Source organism: Papilio xuthus, unplaced genomic scaffold (genome assembly GCF_000836235.2).
Source record: "Papilio xuthus unplaced genomic scaffold, Pxut_1.1 DF826945.1, whole genome shotgun sequence".
NCBI lineage: Eukaryota > Metazoa > Arthropoda > Insecta > Lepidoptera > Papilionidae > Papilio > Papilio xuthus.
In genome coordinates, this window is record NW_013531704.1 from 773,544 (window position 1) to 794,581 (window position 21,038).

General features: G+C 31.8%; 2 protein-coding genes across 2 annotated transcripts in view; one reads left to right on the forward strand and one right to left on the reverse strand.

The window, feature by feature from the left end:
• Nucleotides 1–21,038, reverse strand: part of LOC106121310 (adenylate cyclase type 2) — a 91,599-nt gene that overhangs the window by 12,264 nt on the left and 58,297 nt on the right. Inside the window, exons 6-9 of the mRNA XM_013316919.1 lie at nt 4,905–5,117; nt 2,544–2,671; nt 2,056–2,214; nt 1,693–1,825 (exon numbers count right to left, since the gene is read on the reverse strand). Coding sequence (XP_013172373.1) covers nt 1,693–1,825; nt 2,056–2,214; nt 2,544–2,671; nt 4,905–5,117 — 633 coding nt within the window. The remainder of the gene's footprint in view (nt 1–1,692; nt 1,826–2,055; nt 2,215–2,543; nt 2,672–4,904; nt 5,118–21,038) is intronic.
• The window catches only part of LOC106121311 (probable E3 ubiquitin-protein ligase sinah), a 40,394-nt gene continuing 33,663 nt past the window's right edge, over nt 14,308–21,038 (forward strand). Inside the window, exon 1 of the mRNA XM_013316920.1 lies at nt 14,308–14,523. Within this exon, the coding sequence (XP_013172374.1) occupies nt 14,500–14,523 (24 nt within the window). The 5' untranslated portion in view covers nt 14,308–14,499. The remainder of the gene's footprint in view (nt 14,524–21,038) is intronic.

A 21,038-nucleotide genomic window follows, 5' to 3' on the forward strand; every position in this document is an offset into this window, starting at 1 on the left:
AATATGTACTGAGTTAATTACACTTTTATATGCACAAAAAGAAAATATACATAAAAATCCTCTTATATGTTACATTTCATTCATTATTTTTAGGGCATAAGAATGGTTGTTTTCACGTTCGCGTAAAAGACAAAATAATTATTTTGTTATTCGTTGTATTAATGCAATATTCTTTACAACTACAAATCAATCCCAACCTATTCACAACATCGTAAAAGTAAACTCGCAATAGTTTTCAACTAAATGGAACCATTTGTCAAGGTACGAATTTACGGATAAAAAGTTTCATGTTTCTTACATTTAGCTTTGATTTAGCACAAAATAAGAACTCCATTAGTAGTAATAGACGTAAATATATTTCTATGAAAATCTCTTCTCATACAAATATTTGAGAATTACAAAATAAATTACTTATCAAAAAAAAATACCAACCTTGAAGTATATTTGTTAAGAATTTTTATTTTGTTTTTCCTTTAGAGTTTCAAGATAGCCATAAAGTTTTAATTAGACACCGCAAAAATTTATAAAAGTTAAAAGTTCTTTTGGGATTTACTTGAAAAGGTGAAACGGATTCGTCTCATTAAGAATTCTTCGTAAGGCATTTCAAAAAATGTAAAACAAATTTGTGTTTGTATAAGTTACACAAAAGAGCATCGGTGGCTCAAGATTCAAGCACTTGACTTGCAATCTGCAGGTCCCGGGTTCGAATCCCGCCATATACCAATGTGTTTTTCGATTTCCGATTTACATATATCCGACGGTCTTACGGTGAAGGAAAACATCGTGATGCAACCTGCTCATATCTGAGAAGTAATTCAAAGATATGTGTGAAGTCAACCAACCCGCATTGGGCCAGCGTGGTTGACTATGGCCTAATCACCCTTAACTTAGGGCAGGCTCCGAGCTCCTCGGTGGGGACGTATAGTGAGTTGATGATGATGACACAAGAGAGAAGAAAAACATTGACTAATGTTTAAATTTTTGTCGCATATTTTACTTAGTATTTAAACAGTAATTTTAACATAATTTTCCTTATCCACGAAGTAAGAGAAAGATTCAAAAAACAAGATAATGATTATGAATTAATAAATACATGCAAATGTTTACTATGTCGTGCAAATTGCTTGAAGAATGTCTTCCTTATGCTACATTTAACCGTCCATTTAACATAATACTGCCGACTCTACAGCCGTTTCAATATTATCCAGGATATAAGGACGTATTATACGGACGGACGGATATATGAGCGTCGGTGGCACAGGGGTCAAGCATTTGACTCGCAAGCTGCAGGTCCTGGGATCGAATCCCGCCATGTACCAATGTGTTTTTCGATTTACATATGTACATTTATCCGACGTTCTTACGGTGAAGGAAAACATCGTGATGCAACCTGCACATATCTGAGAAGAAATTCAAAGATATATGTGAAGTCAACCAACCCGCACTATGCCAGCATAGTTGACTATGGCCTAATCACCCGTAACTTAGGGTAGGCTCCGAGCCCCTCGGTGGGAACGTATAGTGAGCTGATGTTGAAGGACGTATTCCGAATAATATTTTTCCAAATCAAGATTTCACGAATATTTTAACTAATTTAGATTTTTAGCGTAGGTTTTTTATTTAAAGTTATTCGTATAACTTAATAATAAATACTTAAATGTAAAGGATATAAAGTAATCTGTAATCACTCACCCTGGGAGGTACGATGAGATATGTTTCCACCTTGTGGTCAGCGAGGTACCCCTCCCGCGCCGCGCCTTCCCCAGGCTCTACCTCGAATCTACCTCCCAGCTGCAGCATCGTCGCTTTAGTAATGTGAACACGCCTGCAAATAATTTACATTGATCTCTTTCAAGATTCAATAAATTACTGTACTTACGTATTTATAAATGTTTACGGTACCCACAAAATTTATCTTTTATTAAACCATATTTCTAAAACTTTGAGTTCAAATAAACACTATTTATAATTAATATGTATAGTATGCTTCTATACATGTGTTACAACATTGGAAACTGACAAAACTATCAGTGAATTTTCGTTAGTTCCTCTCACCCAGCAATTCCTCCCGACTCCATGTGATTAGCAAGCGTGACGTCATCGCTCCAGACATCGAACTGCCACTTCCTGAGGCCGAGCACGCCGCACAGCACGTTGCCCGTGTGGATGCCGATGCGCATATCCACATTGAAACCGGTTGCCTCGCGAACAAAACTATACAAATACAACGCATGCCAAAGAAGTAAAAAAAGTAACCAATCCGAAGAACCCTGTAAGCGGAAACTCAAAAGCAATATTCGAACCCACGACCACTATCGAATGTCTTAATCACTGGGCGTCAATATTTCTACTTCATTGCGTTGTTCTGTTTTTGGTGGTGATACAATTTCTATTTCTCAAATTCTTTCCCTTGAAAAGTTAAGCTTTACTTTATTGCTAGACTACACTTGTTTTCTGTGATGTTTAAGACTTAATAATTCCTTTAAATCAAAACTAACCAAGCTAACATTTCCACGATGATATTTTCACCATCTTGAACTTACCGTATAGCGTCAATCATCTGTAGGCCCATGTTGACGCAGTTGTAGGCGTGGTTGGGGCGCGACACTGGCAGACCAGAAACGCAGTAGTAACAGTCGCCGAGAATCTTGATACGCATGCACTGATTCTCCTGTTAATATTAAAAATATTACAATAGTATATTGACAATCCAAACATTCCCATTTATTATAATACTAGCTGTCACCCGCGACTCCGTCCACACGTAATTAAAAAATACACAATTAATAGCCTATATGTTCTTGCAGACTATGTCCTACATGTATGTGAAATTTTATCGAGATTCGCTCAGCCGTCTTTGAGATACCTTCATACAAACATCCATCCATCAATCCAAACATTCGCATTTATAATATTAGTAATAGAAGTAAGATAGTTAAAGTGATCGTACAATATATAAATGTATGAACATTATTTAAATCTCCCTTAAATTGTTACTTTTCTCTAAATCGGACAATAAATGTATTTCATAGGCCGATCGGTCCACCGTTGGCCCAACGGTCGATAATACTAAATAATTTTATTATTTGCAATTACTATTGTTTATTTGCAGCTGTTTCATAATTTAATAAACAATATATCACACTAAAGTAATTAATTATAACATCATTAAAAAGTTCACATGCACTCGGATACAAGTTATGTTTATTCAAAGGTAATTACGACGCGCTGACATTTAATAACGAGTTGGATTCGGTGTGTTAATTAATTATTCTGACGCTTGTTTTTAATTTATAAAAATATCAAAAGTAAGAAAAACATTATATGCACGGAAAAAATATGCTAGAAAAAATCATACGTATCTGTAATAGTAACATGACTTACTACGAGTAAATACGCCTTTTGACGCTTAAAAGTCGATTCCCTCAATATGTATTTGACATCAATTGTGTAAAAAAAGGCGCACCGTAAGCATTAAAAGTCTCCTTTGCTAGTAGCCTTTCCTCACTATTATTTCATCTACTATTTTCCATACCAAAAAGGTCAGTCTTAGTGGCTGGCCACCTCTTTAGTAGAATGTTTAATTCTGCACTTTATTTGGGGTTAAAGGCAATGATGATCATAAGCTGCATTTTACTATGAAAATAACGAAATGGTTATGTAATTTACTAACAAATACCCGAGCTAGTTCTCGAAAGCAGACCTCAAATATTTAACCGAGTCTCGGCTAGAAGCCTTAACTCCAGTGTTAACACAAGTTGTGAGAAACTTTCACGTATGCACGTCGAAATATGTGGAAAATTCACTTACAAATTTTGCTACTAATTCTTGGGGAAATGTTCATTATTACTAAGATTATTGATAAATGTTTAGTTATATTAAGTCAGTAAATATATAATTTTCATCTGTGTAAATTTATTGATGAATATTGTTGAAAAAAAATTAAGCTATACTTTTGACAATATTTTATCTTTCAAATTATGAAAGAAATAGGGTTAGTAAATTATAAAAATATTTTGGAACATTAATTACAAAAACTTATTACTTACTTATTTTAATATTAATGAATACTTACTTCGTAATATATATTTGTATGAAATTGAAATTAATCTACTCATATTTACATTTAAAATATGTAAACTCTAACTTATGATTACAAAAAGAGTTCACGAATTTACATTCTGCTACCTTATTTATTTTTTCATCGACAACAGTTGTTGAAAAAAATTAATTCGTATTATATTAATGTATTTCAAAGTATTTATCGAAGGCTAAAAGAAAAAGCATCCGGGTCGTTGTATAAATTACGATAAAGTAAAAACCCTTAAAATATTCAAAGTGATTGTTTATTTACAAACATTTATTGAGAGACTGCTTTTAAATATTGAGAATGGAAATACGAAAATCTTTCGTTACGATGATACTAAACTACATATAAAATCAATGCCTTTGTTGTTGTAGTCAACATCGGTCAAAAATTTTAGTATTCCCTTAGTTCCAGCCTAAACAAACTGTAACTTTAACAAAGGCGCAATAGCTCGCTGTTGTTAGGTGTTTCGGACTAAACTAAAACAAATAACAATCGTTGTACGTTACGGCTTTAAAGTTTTAATATATTCGTTTTGCATTTTCTGTTTTCAATTTACCGTTGTACTTGTCCAAAAGTTTTACAATTTACTAACGACTTTCGACAGCAAATATTTGGTTATTAAAATATAAGATTAACTTATTGTTAGTTTAAGATTTCATGGTCTTAAAAAGTGTGCTTTAATTAAATGATTTATTGCGCCTAAAAGAAACATAGCCGCAATTCCCTCATTCAAAGATTCCGCATTCATTTTGCAATTCTATTTCTTACAGGCGCAAAAATAAAGCAGAACAATGATTGTATATGAGATACCAACCTGGGCGATCTGATCGAATCTTCCAAAGAGTTCATTGAGAGTCTTGACCAAATCCGAAGCGCTAAGTCGTTCGGAGAGCGGAGTAAAATTGACGATGTCCGCGTAAAGAATGCTGACATTGTTGTGCCGCTGCACGTGCATCTCGTGGAAGCGGGTCTGCTTTGACGTGTCGGCGCACGCGTCCGCCATCTTTAACATTATCGATCTCTTCACCTGGAAATAAAGCGTTAATTAGTTTGATATGCTTCGCTACATTAGGTAACATTTAAATCAGCACAATTGATAAATACTTCTTTATTTCGTTGTGCACATAAACTATTTACAATTATTAACTAAATTGAATCACCACAATAAATTTTTGCTTTGACATCTCACACTGTTTCCCGCCTAATTCTCTCTAGTTGATTTTTTTATTTTACTATTTGTCTTGGGTATCTTGGTGGCCAGTACTGGATTCAGTATCATCCATATTTTTATTATTACTTAATTATTTTTATTATACAATTTATACCCTTATAATATGCATAACTTTTAATATAAATGTGTTTTTACGTTTTTAATTCATATAAATACAGTACGTTTTCGATCAGCGCCATCTAGTATTCAATAAGTGCCAACCAGCAGATCAGTGATATTTTCACATATTTACAACCCAAATTCGAGTAACTACACACTGGACAGTTATTTAATAAAATAATATGAATAAAAATAAAGTTCGTTCAAAGCAAACAGAAACTTTAAAACCTTACAATGTGCTTAATTTATAAAATTAAAGAAACCAAAGAATAATAGTCAATAATATAGATTACAGGTTTTGCATTTTTTATTACGCAGGCGTTGCAATTTTTACAACGGATTCTTTATTCTTGTAGAAATAAGCAGTGACTGTTACATATTTTTAAGTATCAAAGTGTTATTTTACACTACAAAATAAACCTTATTAATAATTAATTAAAACTCATACAACGTGCACAAAATTATTATGTTCCTAAAACCTTTAAAGGTTGTGATTAAATTGTCAATCAAATTACTTGACAGGAAGTTAAGCTTTATAATTCTCGCTATCTCTATAATAAACATTTAAAAGACTACAAACACGAGGAAATGGCGCGTAGTGTACCGGGAGAACCGGAAGAAGTCCGTCAAGGGTAATAACAAAATACTGGAGACAATTAGTCTCTATTAAACTATAGAGTCGTGGCTGCAATTTGTAATGTTACCCATATAAAGTAATTAAAAGATCAATTAAGTAATTGCCACACTCAAAATTCTTATTAAGGCGTTACTTAGCACAGATTTATTGCAATAAATGAACATGGAATGGAAATGCTTAAATCAACGATAATTGATAATTTAAATTCACATAAAAATTAACAGAATAAATATATATATTTATTCTTATTCCTTTTGTTAGTTGCCAGAGAGTATACCAAGGTTCCCTGTATAAATGTCTTACAATCATGTTAAGAAGGGGCCCAAAAATTCGTTTCAATTTGAATGCAGCTGAATACATTTTCGTCAACTCTACATTTCATAGCATATACAAGCTACAAGGCTAACACGTTTTATTGAGGTTACCGTAATTAATTATCCTCTTACATACATCGTTCAATTGTATTAATATAATTTGCGAAAACTGTTATCATTTCGTTGAACTACATTCGCGTAAAAAACCATGACAACATTTTTGATGGAAATATTTCATGGAATTCCCTTTAAGTCAGAGTTTTTTTTATAATTTATACAATTATAATAGTATCACTCCAATATCTTTTTATTACTGTTAGGAAGAAAATCCGACACTGTGCCGGTGTATCGGCGCAACACTAACCTTACTAAAATGTCAACGTTTATGTCCCCTTACTAATCAATCTGACACTTGACTTGGTAACGAAAGCACGCCAAAGGATTCTAACGAATAATGTCTAAAAATATATTCCCCCCCCCCCTTTTGAGCCTCAGCTGATTTCTAGACGATCTCTCATATGAACGGTAGATAATTTATTAGAAAAATAAATACAGCTGAACCGGTCGAAATGCATAGTCTCTCGATATTTTAAAATGAACATTTTTAATCTATTTACTTGAAATTTAACTCATGTAAAGATCGTAAAAGTAATGTAAACTTGGAGAATTGTTTAGAGAGCGATCGTGCAATTCTTGTACTCCTTTTCATACATATTTTTTTTATATATCATAAGGTGGCAAACGAGCGAGCGGAAACCTGAAATCGCTGAAATAGCGAAGTGACCGTTGCCCATAGACATACGCGATTGCATATGCGTTGCCTACCTTGAATCGACGGAGGAGAGGATGCACAGAAAGAAAACATTTCCATGCATCCTCTCATCCGGAAAGTCCACATTTACTTCCCATCCTTTCCTTATAAGAAAAACGGTGGGAAAGGAAAGAGGACTAAATTAGGCCTCCGGGACGCACACTCATCAGACGAAACGCGGAATTGCTTCCACTTCACGCCTGTCTTCTGTGTGGTCGTTGTATTTCACCAAGCGAGCCGGGCCAATTTGTGCGATGTTAAAGCGGGCTCTACCACTGTTGATATAACGATTTTTGTGTCGATTTCAGAGACAGAATATTGATTCGGTCAATCGCCTGCCTTTTGCATGTCCCCTACCACTATTTGCAACTTTTTACGGTCTGAATTCATTTGTTCTTTCCACGAATAAATCGATTCGAATTTCAAATTTCATTTGCCGCCAAAGTGCGTCAGAGACGAATGTTTTATCATTCTCTGAACGGTCAGCGGATGTGCGTACTACTCAGATTACATTAAAGTTGTGTGCGTACGTGACATAAGACTTGTAGCGAAACAGACAGACAGAAACCGGGTCATTGTCATGCAACCGGTCTCTATATAGAGAAATGTTTTTTGAAAACGACATTTTTGAGTTGAATCAAGCAGTTATTTAATGTAATATAATGCTAAAAATCATGTTAAAAATATACGAATAGGTTCCATTTTGATTTACTTGACACTTAATTTTTAACAATGTTTTTTTTGATGATTAAAGGTTGCAAGATATTTCGTATAATTTTTTTCTCGTTAACTAATTAAAATTATTTTAAATTTAATTGACTGCTATTATTTAAGTTAAAGGAAATATTTTAAAAACATATTTGTTTGTGGCAATGCAAAAAAAATAAACTAGAAAAAAAAAGTTGAACGATCGAAAATATTTAATTTCTACAGAGTTATTTAATATTTGTGACAATACAAAAAAACATTTTTATTACTAAGTTAAGGTTAAAGGTTAAGTGGTCACTAAGTCAGACATAATTTTCATTATTAAGTTTATAGTACGATACCACCGAGTCTTATCAGTTTCCGTTTAGTTATCACGCATCTGTGTTTAGAAAGTTTTGCTTATTCCCACATTTACATAGCTTATGTAAACAATAACAATTATTAAATAATAATATATTATTAAAAAAATATATTTCAAGGCCACGACATATAGCAAATCAATGGTCCCATAGCAATAAACAATGTTACTAATATTATAAATGCCAACAATTTGAGCAGGTTGATTAAGTTTCGAATAGGAATGGATCACAGGCTGGAATAGCGTATAGTCTACTATTTAAAAAAAAACCGCTCGAAAGGGATCACGTGCGACATCTGACGGTAAAAAGAAACAATCACATCAAGATGAATTCCTAGCATTTTCTACATTAATTATTTTCATGTAAAACACACCAAATAAATAGGTCGTTTTGAACACTAATTAAAATAACTTCGATTTACAGGAAATAAATATTTACTAAATTAATTCTGACAAATAAATTAATAAATGTTGATAATTAGTTAATTATGTAATAAGAGGTCATGACCTTGAGGTCATTTGGTAATGATTAAACACACTTTAGACCTTTGAACTTATATGGATCGTAGTGAAATAATTGTCAAACTATGTACTTATTTATGTGTAATTTTTTCAAGTTAAAGAATGGTATTTACACTTAATTAAAATCTATACATCTCATAATTCTATGACTTCGTTCTTTTATACCTTAAAATGTTACTTGTTATTTATATTATAAGCGTCAATAGCCTAATGGTTAAGGGTACAGATTTCCGATCACGAGGTCGGGGGTTCGAATCCAGCCATTCGTAAACCATATCCTAGTAAATTTACAGAAAAATCTGCTAATATTTTACTGTAAAAAAAAATGCGAAAGTTTATATGGATGAATGTTAGAAGAAATCTCCAGAAGGATCATAGTCTGGAAGAAGAAGCGTACTAATTAGGTTTTTTTTAATACCACGCGGACGTTGTCGAGGGCGACAGCTAGTATGTTATAATTTATTTAGGGTTATTTTATCACTTAGGTCGTTGGCTGATTTTTGAACCTAATGTAGAGATCATCATTATCTTCATTCTTTATATTGTTTTTTTATAACTTTAAAAAACACATAAAACGTTAATGAACTCAATTTCATTAATTTACTAGCTGTCGACCGCGACTCCGTCCGCACAGATAAAAAATGCAATTCAAGTAAGTTTACTTAAGTTTAATAGCCTATGTAAATATAGTGCAGAGTCTGGGAGTTTTCCTAGACTCTGCTCTATATGTGTGCCAAATTTCATCGAGATTCTTTAGGCCGTTCTGGAGATCAAACATCCATCTATCCATCCATCCATCTAAACATTCGCGTTTATAATATTAAATAGTAAGAAGTAAGATAATTGTCAAAATTGAAATTATGAAATAGTGTAAACATAATTTAGTTCTGACCTCTTCATGTTTGCATCAAAGTATGCGTTCAGTTTCGGTGCAAACTATCGTCAGAATCGTTATACGCGATAAGTGAACACGATAAGGCTTAATGGCTTACGATTTAATACTGATGACCGGGTTATCGTTGTTCTAATGTGGATATCGTACGATATGTTATTTATTATAAAATACTGTCGTATGTTTGAAAACATTAGAATTGTTTATTGCGAGACAGATACAACACCAATGTCTAATTCACTGGAAGACAAAAGACTGTAGTAATAAAATGTATAAATTGTTTTCTCTTATTTAAACTAACGACTAAACTTTGCACTAAATATCTTACTAGTAATATTATAAACGCGAATGTTTAGAACGGCTTAATGGATCACGCTGAAATTTGGCATAGATGTAGAACATAGTCTGGAAGAACATATTGGCTACTTGTAAAGTTTTTATTATTCTGCGCGGACGTAATCGCCGACAAAAGCTAGTATCTAGATAAACAAAAGACTAATATGATTTAAAATTAAAAATCATATAGCTGTTAATTGATGAAACATCACCAGTTTGCCATTTAGATTCATTTGTGTTTCCAACTTTTCAGTTCACTATCAGCAAGATATTTTGCCTTAATGTTATAGAATAATTCCCTATTATTTTAGGAAACACTGATTAATGAAATCAATCTGTATCTTTATTCACAAGGAAGCAAAAGAGTTGCGTGTTGATGCTTGGAAAACCCAGAATAAAACAATAGAAACTTGTCTCCTTAATGAACAACAAAAATGTGGGGGATTCCAAAGAAGACAAAAGAATTTTGTGAAACAAGTAAATCTAGACAAGAATTAATTCAATATTCCATGATATGTTTAAATAAATCAGTAAATGAAACAACAGTTTTTTTTTTAAACTTTTTTTATAATTCGACGTAATAGCAGTCAGAATTACCTTAAGAAACGAAAAAAAAAAATAAAAGACCTTGACGCGATGACGTATGTATGCAATCGCGTCCTGTTCAACAAATGACATAATTAATGAGGTAAAAATGAACATAAATACTCTTTGAATTGTTATCGGAAACCGCACGAAAATACTAAGAAACCAGTTCGAAACAAAACAATGGTTTTAAATAATAATAATACAAGCACGTACATACAAAAAACATAACTTTTTGCACTTTATATTAAAAAGAATAAATACTAATAAAATTATCCTGAGAAGTCTTACTTCTTATGTTTATAACTAAATTCGTTCCCCTTTAAAAATAAAATTAGAACACAAGCTGAATTCAATAATCCAAATACAAATACAAAGATATCTTGAAAAATTACAAAAATGTTTGAAGTCTAAAGAATAGTTCACTTTTAGTGTGCATTATTAATTTCATTCTTATTTATGTTTTTCGTGACAAGAGTCATAAAGTTCTACAATTGACAGCAATCTTCACCAGCTGTCACGAACCCCTGACAACACTCGTCAACGTACAACAGAAATGTCACATGCTGTCAACTGCGCCTATAAAAAATTTATAAAAAATAAAAGGTAAAATATTAAAACACGATTGAGTCTACATATTTGTTACTTATCCCTTATTTAACTAGATAAAAAAATGGAGAATCGAGGTTATCAGATCGACGGTGATATCGATGTAGATTTAAAAGATATTGATAACATTGTATTTCCTCAATATAATGCTATCTTAGAATCTAATCGAATCTTAAAGCCAGAATAATACTTCTAAATTTAGGTTATCATGGATTACTCGATATATCGATTGAGCATAAAAATAATAATAAAAATAAGGCAGTAAACAAAATTACAGCGTGCTGTATAATAAAAAGAAGATTTTAAAATAAGGATTACTAAAATAAAATTTAGACTCTGCTAAATGTATTTCACAAAAGCACTATTGCAAGGAATTATAGGATCCAGGATTTTTAATAGAGTTTCGGTGAAATCAGTAATCGATGAAACAAAAGAGATTTCAAGCAAAAAGGATTAACCGGAAATGTTAATCGTATTGAAATGTAAAATAGAAAAAGTTAGGAAGAAGACAATGTTTTATGAAAAATGCTCTTAAGACTCTATTTATCATTTTAAGTCCTTGACATTTTTTATGTTTAAAAAATCTTGTTTGTAATAAATCTTTACGGGTCATGTATTTGATATTCAACTGTGAAGGTGAATTTAATTTTGTAGTTATCACTCCAAAATTAAGTTAAACTGCTTCTAATTTTGGTGAGTTTTTATTCACCAAAATATGGGCCAATCATGAACGTCGAAATGGGTAGATATTGATGATATTTGCAAACGAGTGATAACCTGTATTTCAAAAACAAAAAAAGAGTCCAACAGTTCAAGATGTTATCAGAGGTGTTTTAAATTAAATAGTCGTAGTAACGTCCAATTAATGGATCAAATGATTCATTATTCCAACTTTTATTAGCTTACTTTAGTCATTAAATTATTGAGAATGTTTATTTTAAAAACATCTTGATTTACTTTCAAAAAAAGCTATTTGATTTTTTCTTCTTCATCGTTGCAGTTGAGACTGGTCTTGGTCATAAAATATCAGTGACCCGCTTCACCAGGCGCCACTCCTCCGTAGTCGCTTTTTAGTACATTGGTGTAGGGGGACATCTACAGCCGCTCTAATTTGGTCAGTCCACCTCATGGGTAATCTTTTACTTGCATCACCAAGCTCTCGATGGATTCGTTTGATTTTTTAGCTGCTGATAGAAACTACGCAAATATCGCCAAATATCACCACGTCACCAGACTGCTGACCCATAATAGAATTCAGTTATGGTTGCCTTTTTCAAACGAAGACATTCAAATAAATGTTTGTAATTATTTCTTAGTAATAGTATTAAAGTAGATAATTATTTACTTGGAATGATTAAAAATAAATTTGTTTTATTTTATCCATTATCTATAATGCTTTAATAAGCACCTGTAGATTGCTAAAATGGATTTTAATCGTATATTATTTTTACTTCGATGTTTTTGACAACCCGACCAAACTAGATTTGAATTTTTAAATTTACACCAACTTGTAAATTCACTAATTCGGGTTTCTTAAACTTGACTTTTTAGTCGTACTTTTTGCTAAAGAACGCGGAACATAAAAATGTTGTTCAGAGGCAAAGCTATTAATGACTAGACAAGTACATATGTACACAAAATACACAATTACATACAATGGGAAATTATTTCATATTAATTACCTTATCAGTTTGGTTAATCGTTCTCTTTAGTTAGGACTTGATAAGAATTTTGAGCGTTAGTAAAATTTATGTAGTCATAAATATAATAAAAGTTTTGTTACTGATCTGAATGGTACATACGTACCTATCACTTCTTTCCCTGCCCTATGTGTGGTAAAATAGAAAATTTAAAACATTATGGTCCCAATAATTTAGACCAATTGTTCCCAAAGAGGTCCAGATCTCATGAGTTCCACAGAAAACGCGGTCGGAGTATTTACAACAATGGCAAAATAATACGTTGAGTGAGAAACAGCGGGGTACACACCAAAACTAATAATACAACTTTGAAAGTGGACTACTATAAAAGAAGATTGGACCTGATTTAGTCGTAACTAAAACATATTCTAAACTACCTGTCGCGACTACATTTGCGCGGAATTAAAAAAACTTGATGAGTAGCCTATGTGTTCTTCCAGACTATGTTATACTTCTGTGACAAATTTCATCAAGATCCGTTGAGTCGTTCCGGAGATGCCTTCCACAAATCCATCCATCCTTCCATCTAAACATTCGCCTTTATAATATTAGTAAGAAGTAAGATTGTAGTTTTAGACATTATTAGTTACAATCTTTGGCGCGAATGGCGCTTTCGTTACAAAGTCAAGTGTCGGAATGATTAGTGAGGGGACATAAACGTCGACATTTTAGTAAAACTAGTGTTGCGCCAGTACACCGGCAGAGTGTCGGATTTTATTAACAGTAGCGAGGTTTTAAACGTTTCTGTATATGGACATGATTCGGTACAGGAACTATATAAGAGAGATGGTGCACCCGAAAAAGCAATTATCAAACAATATGATAACATATATTACAATAGAGGACGCGGAAGTAACGGAGATTGTATGTTTTTACTCTCATAATTTTTTCCTTGTCGCGACGTATTTTTTTAGTGTTTAATTTATAGGTCAACCCGTTTTAAAGACGTCATGACTGTGGGAATTGATTTAAAATTATTTTTGTAGATAAGTCATGTGTTTTTCGGATGTCTATTATAGTTTCTTTTATTCTTTTATACGCGATTTTTCTCTTTTAATGGTTGTTTTCTCATAATTCCATTCAGTTAATAATTAATTTCAGTTCGCATATTTACAATTTTATTTATTTTACTTGGTTTGCCTTTAAATTTATATGCGAACATACGAATACTACAAAAATATCTTATTATAACATGAACTAACTAATTAAAGTAATACGTACAATATTATCATTTTTATCTAAATCACAAGTATTTTTTAATTAAATATTACAAATTTATTAAAGATTTATAAGATAAATAACAAAGATAAAGGGACAACACTCCCCCCTTTAAAGTCTACATGTGAATCACCCGTTTGAAACCGTTGTGTGGAGTAAGCGAGTCTTTCTTCATACCTTATGGTCAGATACGTCGAACGCGTTCACTCGTGCGCACGTACGCAAGTAGCGGGCCAAAGCTAGCGCCTTGCGGCACTCCGACTAGTTTTGTTTACGCCATGCATCAAAGTGTGTGTTAGTGATACAGTCATTTGTGTGGCCTTTAAGTTTTATTGTGCTAACATTTTGTGATTCTAGTGGATTCTGTGCAATTATTAGTAAACAGAAAAATGTTTCCTAGAATTCAAGGATTGGTAAGCATTATTTTGAATTTTTATTTTAACTTACTTCCTGATTCATTAAAATATATGTACGTTTTGAAATAACAAGCTTTCATTGTCAGGTTTTTGTTCGTACAAGGTTAGATTTAACGGTAATAAATAACCACAGCCTTAACCAATCAGGGCTGGTAGAGACAAGAATAACTTCCGTTTTTTCGGTCTTAATAGTACCAAAAATCTAATATTAAGTGTAACATCCGAACTCATGGTCATTAATATGTCGCTAAGTAAGATCCTAATGAAATATGCCCATTAAGGAAGCGTTTAAAGCGACTAAGAGTCCCACGCTTAGTTTTAATATTGGAGATTTTTGGTATCGTACCATAGAGATGTTTTTTTGTTCTTGCTGGAAATCTACAGATTAAGAAATGCATGTTATAAAAAATACGATCAAGATAAGATTCTTAGTTACCTATAGCAATATCAAACATTTGTCACGTTCAGAGCACGTCTCTACAACACATGTGCATTGATTACCACGTGTTTGAGATCGTCTATTGTTTCAAAGATTTACTAAACACCAAGAAAGTGAGACATTTATTAACCATGTCGTTTATTACAACAATTAATTTTATATTTTATTTACATTTATAGTTGACGTGTAGATCTGTGGGCAATAAGTGACAGGTGCATGCATTTTATGTTACTAACCGTGGGTTTATGAGACGAAAATCTCCGTTTAAAACATATTTTTATCTCTGTTTTATTAAAGATAATGACAGGGATGACGATTACAGAGATTTTGGTCTTAGAAACTGGTAAAAAATGCCAAGAAAAAAGATTTTTCTACATTTAAAACGAAATAAAAAATCGGTACTTCAGTTTTTAAATGAATTCTTTAAAATAATATTACATTACATACGGTAGAAGTCATGACTTTAATTTCTAGTAAAGATATGAAATCGTACAATCCCTTTGTAACCTGATAAGCCTTTTTTTAGTTATAACCTCAAAAATTAAATGAAACAATGCCATTCAGACTATGTGTCTTCCAAAAGAATAATGTTCTTGTAAAGAATCTTTAGGCTCTTCTATGAATTTTGTGTCTTAATATAAAAACTAGCTCTGTATTTAAGGCGTTTAAGTTGTATAAATTATTCCATTTCATAGTTTGAAAATAATCAGCTGGTGTTAAACCCGCGTTTTACTACCTGGACGGTTGGGTTGACCTCCGTAGGTTATTTGCCTTGTTCGAGACAGATAAAATACGTTTTTTTTTTATTATTTCTCTTCCATTTCAAATTGTTTTTTGCTCAGTTCCGACAAAGTATTGTTGTTTTTTATTTATAGTTTTTTTTTTGCATTAAGTAAGCCGATATTGTTATTTCAACAATCGATTTGAAATAAATTTAAAATAAATCTTTTAAAATACAAAAACATATGTTGTTTTTAGTTGGATAGATGAATATTACGTTATTTCAAAACAGCTGATTTGGATGTAATTTAGAAGAAAGATTACAGTTTAGAATTGTGAATAGGCTTATTTACTTTTTATTTAATACCACGCGAACGAAAAAGCGAGCGACTGCTAGTTACATATTTACTAGCTTTCGCCCGTGACTCCGTCCTATCAGAATGAAATAAAAACATTATTAGTGGCCTATGTGTTTCTCCAGACTATGTTCTATATGTGTATCAAATTTCGTTCAAAACATACGTACAAAAGATACGTTCAAACAAACATCCATCCATCTAAATATTCGCATTTATAATATTCGTAAGATTATGTATATTTCATATTCATCACTACGAGTTTTATTCTTTCGTTTTAATGTTACATTGACGTTGTCATTTGCCGATTAATTGCCGCATAAATAATATTGCAAAATACAATTTGCATATTAAATATTTATACTACTACGTTCTAAGCTATTACTATTTTACATGATTAAATATAATACGGTGTGTTTTCATTGCCGTAAAAACCTTTCGATCAAAAAAAATTTAACACCAGGGGCTGAGTTACGAGGTAATACACAAAAAAATACAGAAGAATTGATAACCTCCTTCTTTTTGAAGTCGATTAAAAACTTGTTCAAAATCATATTGTCAACGATACGTTTAAGTGGTAGTAGAAACCCAATGTTATGAAATTATCTTATGACATCTGAGTATCGAGTAAATTGTATATTAGCTGTAAAATGTGGGTCACACAGGGGTCATTAACCGTAATACGTTAGTATTGTGTTTTCATAACGCTCATCGGAATGCTAACGTTTTCAACAGTTTTTTTTTCCTAGTTAGCAATGCGTCATCAAAATCCAGCGAATTGAGCTATTCATATTTAACAGGGAATCCTGTATGACTCACAAGTACTTCTAAATATGGGGGCGTAAAGAACTTAGGTACTTGACTACGCGTGTTTTTTTATAATATTCATAGTGGGTTTTGACTTTCAAAACATGTACAAAATAAGTTAGTCCCCGTTATTGTCTTTGACCAGGAAACTATATGTTTTTATACATGTGTTTAAGCAGTGAAAACCCACCGTATATTGTGATAAAAACATTTGTGACTTATTAACTAACCATTGACTGACGTCACTCGGACGTGTGACTATACCTATTAAAAAAATATATTTATTTATTGCAATTTGGTAGTTTTATCTCCAATATTTTTACACTGTAAACACTGGCCTACATTTTTTAAGTCACATTATCAAACCCTATTGTTAATTTTGTTTGATTATTAGAAATTTCTCGCTTTAATTACTTACATTTTATATAATAACTAGACACTATTAATTATGGAAAACAATCATTAAGCAAAATTTATTTCAATTAACACATATTAATTACATTTAACGTTCCAGATAAAAGTGTTTTCGTAAAGATGAAAAATTTTCCATTATCCGTATCCATTATTATAGGATTCTTCTATCCATATCCAATTATTTTTCAGACTTCAAAAGAAGGTTATGAACTCGTCTGCAATTTTTTAATGTGTGTTACCGCGTAACTCCTGATGGATATATGCACCGAAGTGATTATTGCAATGAAAAGAAGTTATATAATTTATCTTTTATAATACTGTTTTAATTTTTTCTTCTTTTAATTTAATGGTGAATAATTTAAATAATTGAAAACGCACATCATAACCGACCTTTGTGGTTATAATTATAGAAAATGATTCAACATTACTAAATTTATATAATCTTGTAATAAATTAAATAAAAGAGTTAGTAACTACCATGTATATTATTTAATCTAATAATTAATAAAACAAAGTTGATTTTTAGCTAAATTTTTGTAATGACCAAACTTTAAATTAAGTTCACCTTTTTCCTTATATGATGGAGTGATGAAAAAATTTAAATTAATTTCAATTGAAAAACTAATAAACAGGCACACAAACAAACTTATACATATAGGTTTTGAGGTTAATAAATTGTATTCAATAGATTTATACGGTGATTTTTTTTATGTTTCATCGCTACACAATGTTTCGATCTAAATCGATTTGCTTAGCTGCCAGTGTGGTTTATGTATCGTAAAATAAGCCAGTTATCTTATCTATGGATTTACGGTTTAACATAACCTGTTTTGTAACATGAGTATGCATACGTCAATCTTATGATATTTAAGTTTGTTTATATTAAAGTTAGACGCGTGACTAAATTGAAAAATTGGATTAACATTATTATACGATTTTTATATATAATTTTTTTATATAAATTTTAAATGCCACGTTTTTTATTGCTTTTAATTTATTCAACATTTATGAGAGGTACCCTTTAAGTGTTTATTTTTTAAATAAAAGTATATACCTTTATAGTCAGTTTTGTCAACGTTAAAGTTTAGAATATACGACGATAATGTCTAGAATAACCTGTATATTAGATACTGCTAAATGAGGAAAGAGTCACGTAACGCAGAAAAAGACGTAGAAAATACTGTGAAATTATACATTACTAGCTGTCGCCCGCAACCTCCGTCCGCGTGGTTATATAAAAAAACTTAATAAGATATGTTAAATAAAAAGCAGCTCTTCACTGCATAAATTAAAAAATATTATCCTACATCCGTCTCCTGGCTCTAAGCTATCTCCTTACCGATTTTCAGCCATATCGGTAAAGCCGTTCTTGAGTTATAAATAGTGTAACTAACACGACTTTCTTTTATATAAAAGAATAGAAGAATATCTTTTATATATATATATATATAGATTTTAATAATACTAATTTTAGTATTAAATATTACCCCGTCAAAGAGATCATATACCACTTGTAAACTCCTTACTTGATATTAACAATAGGTTCGTTGTTAATACATCCTTTCTCCCACAGTCATGTAATCCAATATGGCTGCGGCGCGTGGGACCGGATTCATATTGCCCACAACTGGGACAAAAAATAGGGATTCTATACAAGTGTCCTTTCGTAGAGAAATGTCACATTTAATTGTTCACGTGGTCTGACATTTTTGTCAACTTTCACGAGATTTTCAAACGTTCTTGTGATATAAACGAGAAGTGAGAGTCATTGTCCGATCCCGATGGACGACCTCCATAAGCTAGAAACTCGTGGTTAGAGAGACACTTCTATGAGAGAGTAAAATATTGTGGTCCCTTGGACTCTCGATTATCCAATTTCAACTGTAGATACTAGCCATCGTCCACAGCTTTGTTTGTGTGGAATTTATAAACAAACGGAGTCAGAAACTCATGCGGTATATCCGTTCAGTTTCGAAGGTGCTTAATTACAAACATCGTACCAAACTTTTTCATTTAAAATATTAGTAAGAAGTAACTACGGTTGCTACTTTAAATTAAGTTACTCTAAATATTTATAACTATTTAAAGTTATTTTCGTCCTCAGTATACCATTTGTTTATGTTTCTAAAAGTTACTTGTGAAAATAATCAAAGTCCATATAAAGAGGGTCCGGTCGTGTTATGATAACACGGACTGTATCGTTCAGTTAACATTTACAATTGAAATATGTTTTCGAATCGTTAATAGATCGATCGAGATGAAAAATATAAACATTCCATACCTTAGTTAGTAAAAGAAAAATAAATTTGAAACTAAACTAACTTTACACTTCTTTACTTTTACTCTTTAAACTTCTTTTTTTTACTCGTTTCTTCATTCCATCTGTTTTATAACTAGGTCACGCCCTAAACTACGTTCGCGCGAAATAAAAAAAAAATTAATTAGTAGCCTATGTGTTCTTGCATCCTATGTTCATCCTTGCGAAATTTCATCAATATCCGTGTAGACGTTCTGGAGATACCTTCAAATAAACATCCATCCATCTATCTAAACATTCGCATTTATAATATTAGTAAGATTTATTTACCTTAAAGGGAACAGAATATAAATCATCAAATTAAAAAAAAAAATTGACTTAGGCCTTATCCGGATTCCTATTTTCCCATCCAATATGGCGGCGAAAGGATGCGTGTAACCACGTCCTTATTGTCAGCATAAACAATTAATAATTTTATGTGGTATTTGGTTTAGTTACCTTACCTTACCTTATAGGTATGAAATTTCTCACTTCCCGTACTTATGTAGCTCCAATTCAAATAATAATTCATGGAGAAAGTGTATATTAGTATTAAAACTTGACACTTTGACATTCTTTAATTGTTTATTGCGACCCTAAGATTTACCCTTATACAAAATTGATACTAAGGGAGACTATTTATCAATTCTATTTTTATATTATTAAGTGGTAAAGTAAACGGCCACTTGGATTCGCCAAAATAGCAATGCGACAACAATTGCATACGCGTTGCCTGCCTTTAATCGACGTAGGCATGGACGCACAGAAAGAGAATATTACCCCTTTCTCTGCGACCCCTCTTACATCAAATCCACTTCCCCTTGCCATCTTTTCCTTATAAGAAAAGGGTGGGAAGGGGAGGACGACTAAAATTACGATTCTGCGAGTGACAGACTGGTAAAGTCAACTTTATGAGGTTTGCATTGTATAATTTAAAGACCTCATGACCTCATAGGATTCAAAACGAATTCCTTTAGCACTTGAATAAAGCAGCAATTCAATAAAGACCTTGTTTACTATAGCGGTTTTTTCTAGTTTTTTTTTTTATGTGTGTGTATTTAAAAGTCCTTTTTAAAGTTCAAGACAGGTCACATGACTTGTCCGATAAACAACTATGGGTCTTAAATTATACAAAATACATTTTATTTTGCTCTTCAACTGTAATCGACAAAAAATATTTTTAATCACAATTAGGTAGATAAACTACGCATTTTTAAAAGCAAACATAATACAAGAATATCAAACACATGATCGTGCGTTTGATTCCTGATATTGTCCTATACCATAAGCTAAATTTTTATTGATGAAAAGAAATTAATAAATAGTAATTAATCTGCTAGTATAATACTTTAAAAAATAATATTTTCAAAAATATATGTTTTTTATTTAAATACATGTTTGGAGCGTAGGTGGCTCAGTGGCAAACACTTGATTTGCAATCTGCAGGTCCTGGGTTCGAATCCCGCCATGTACCAATGTG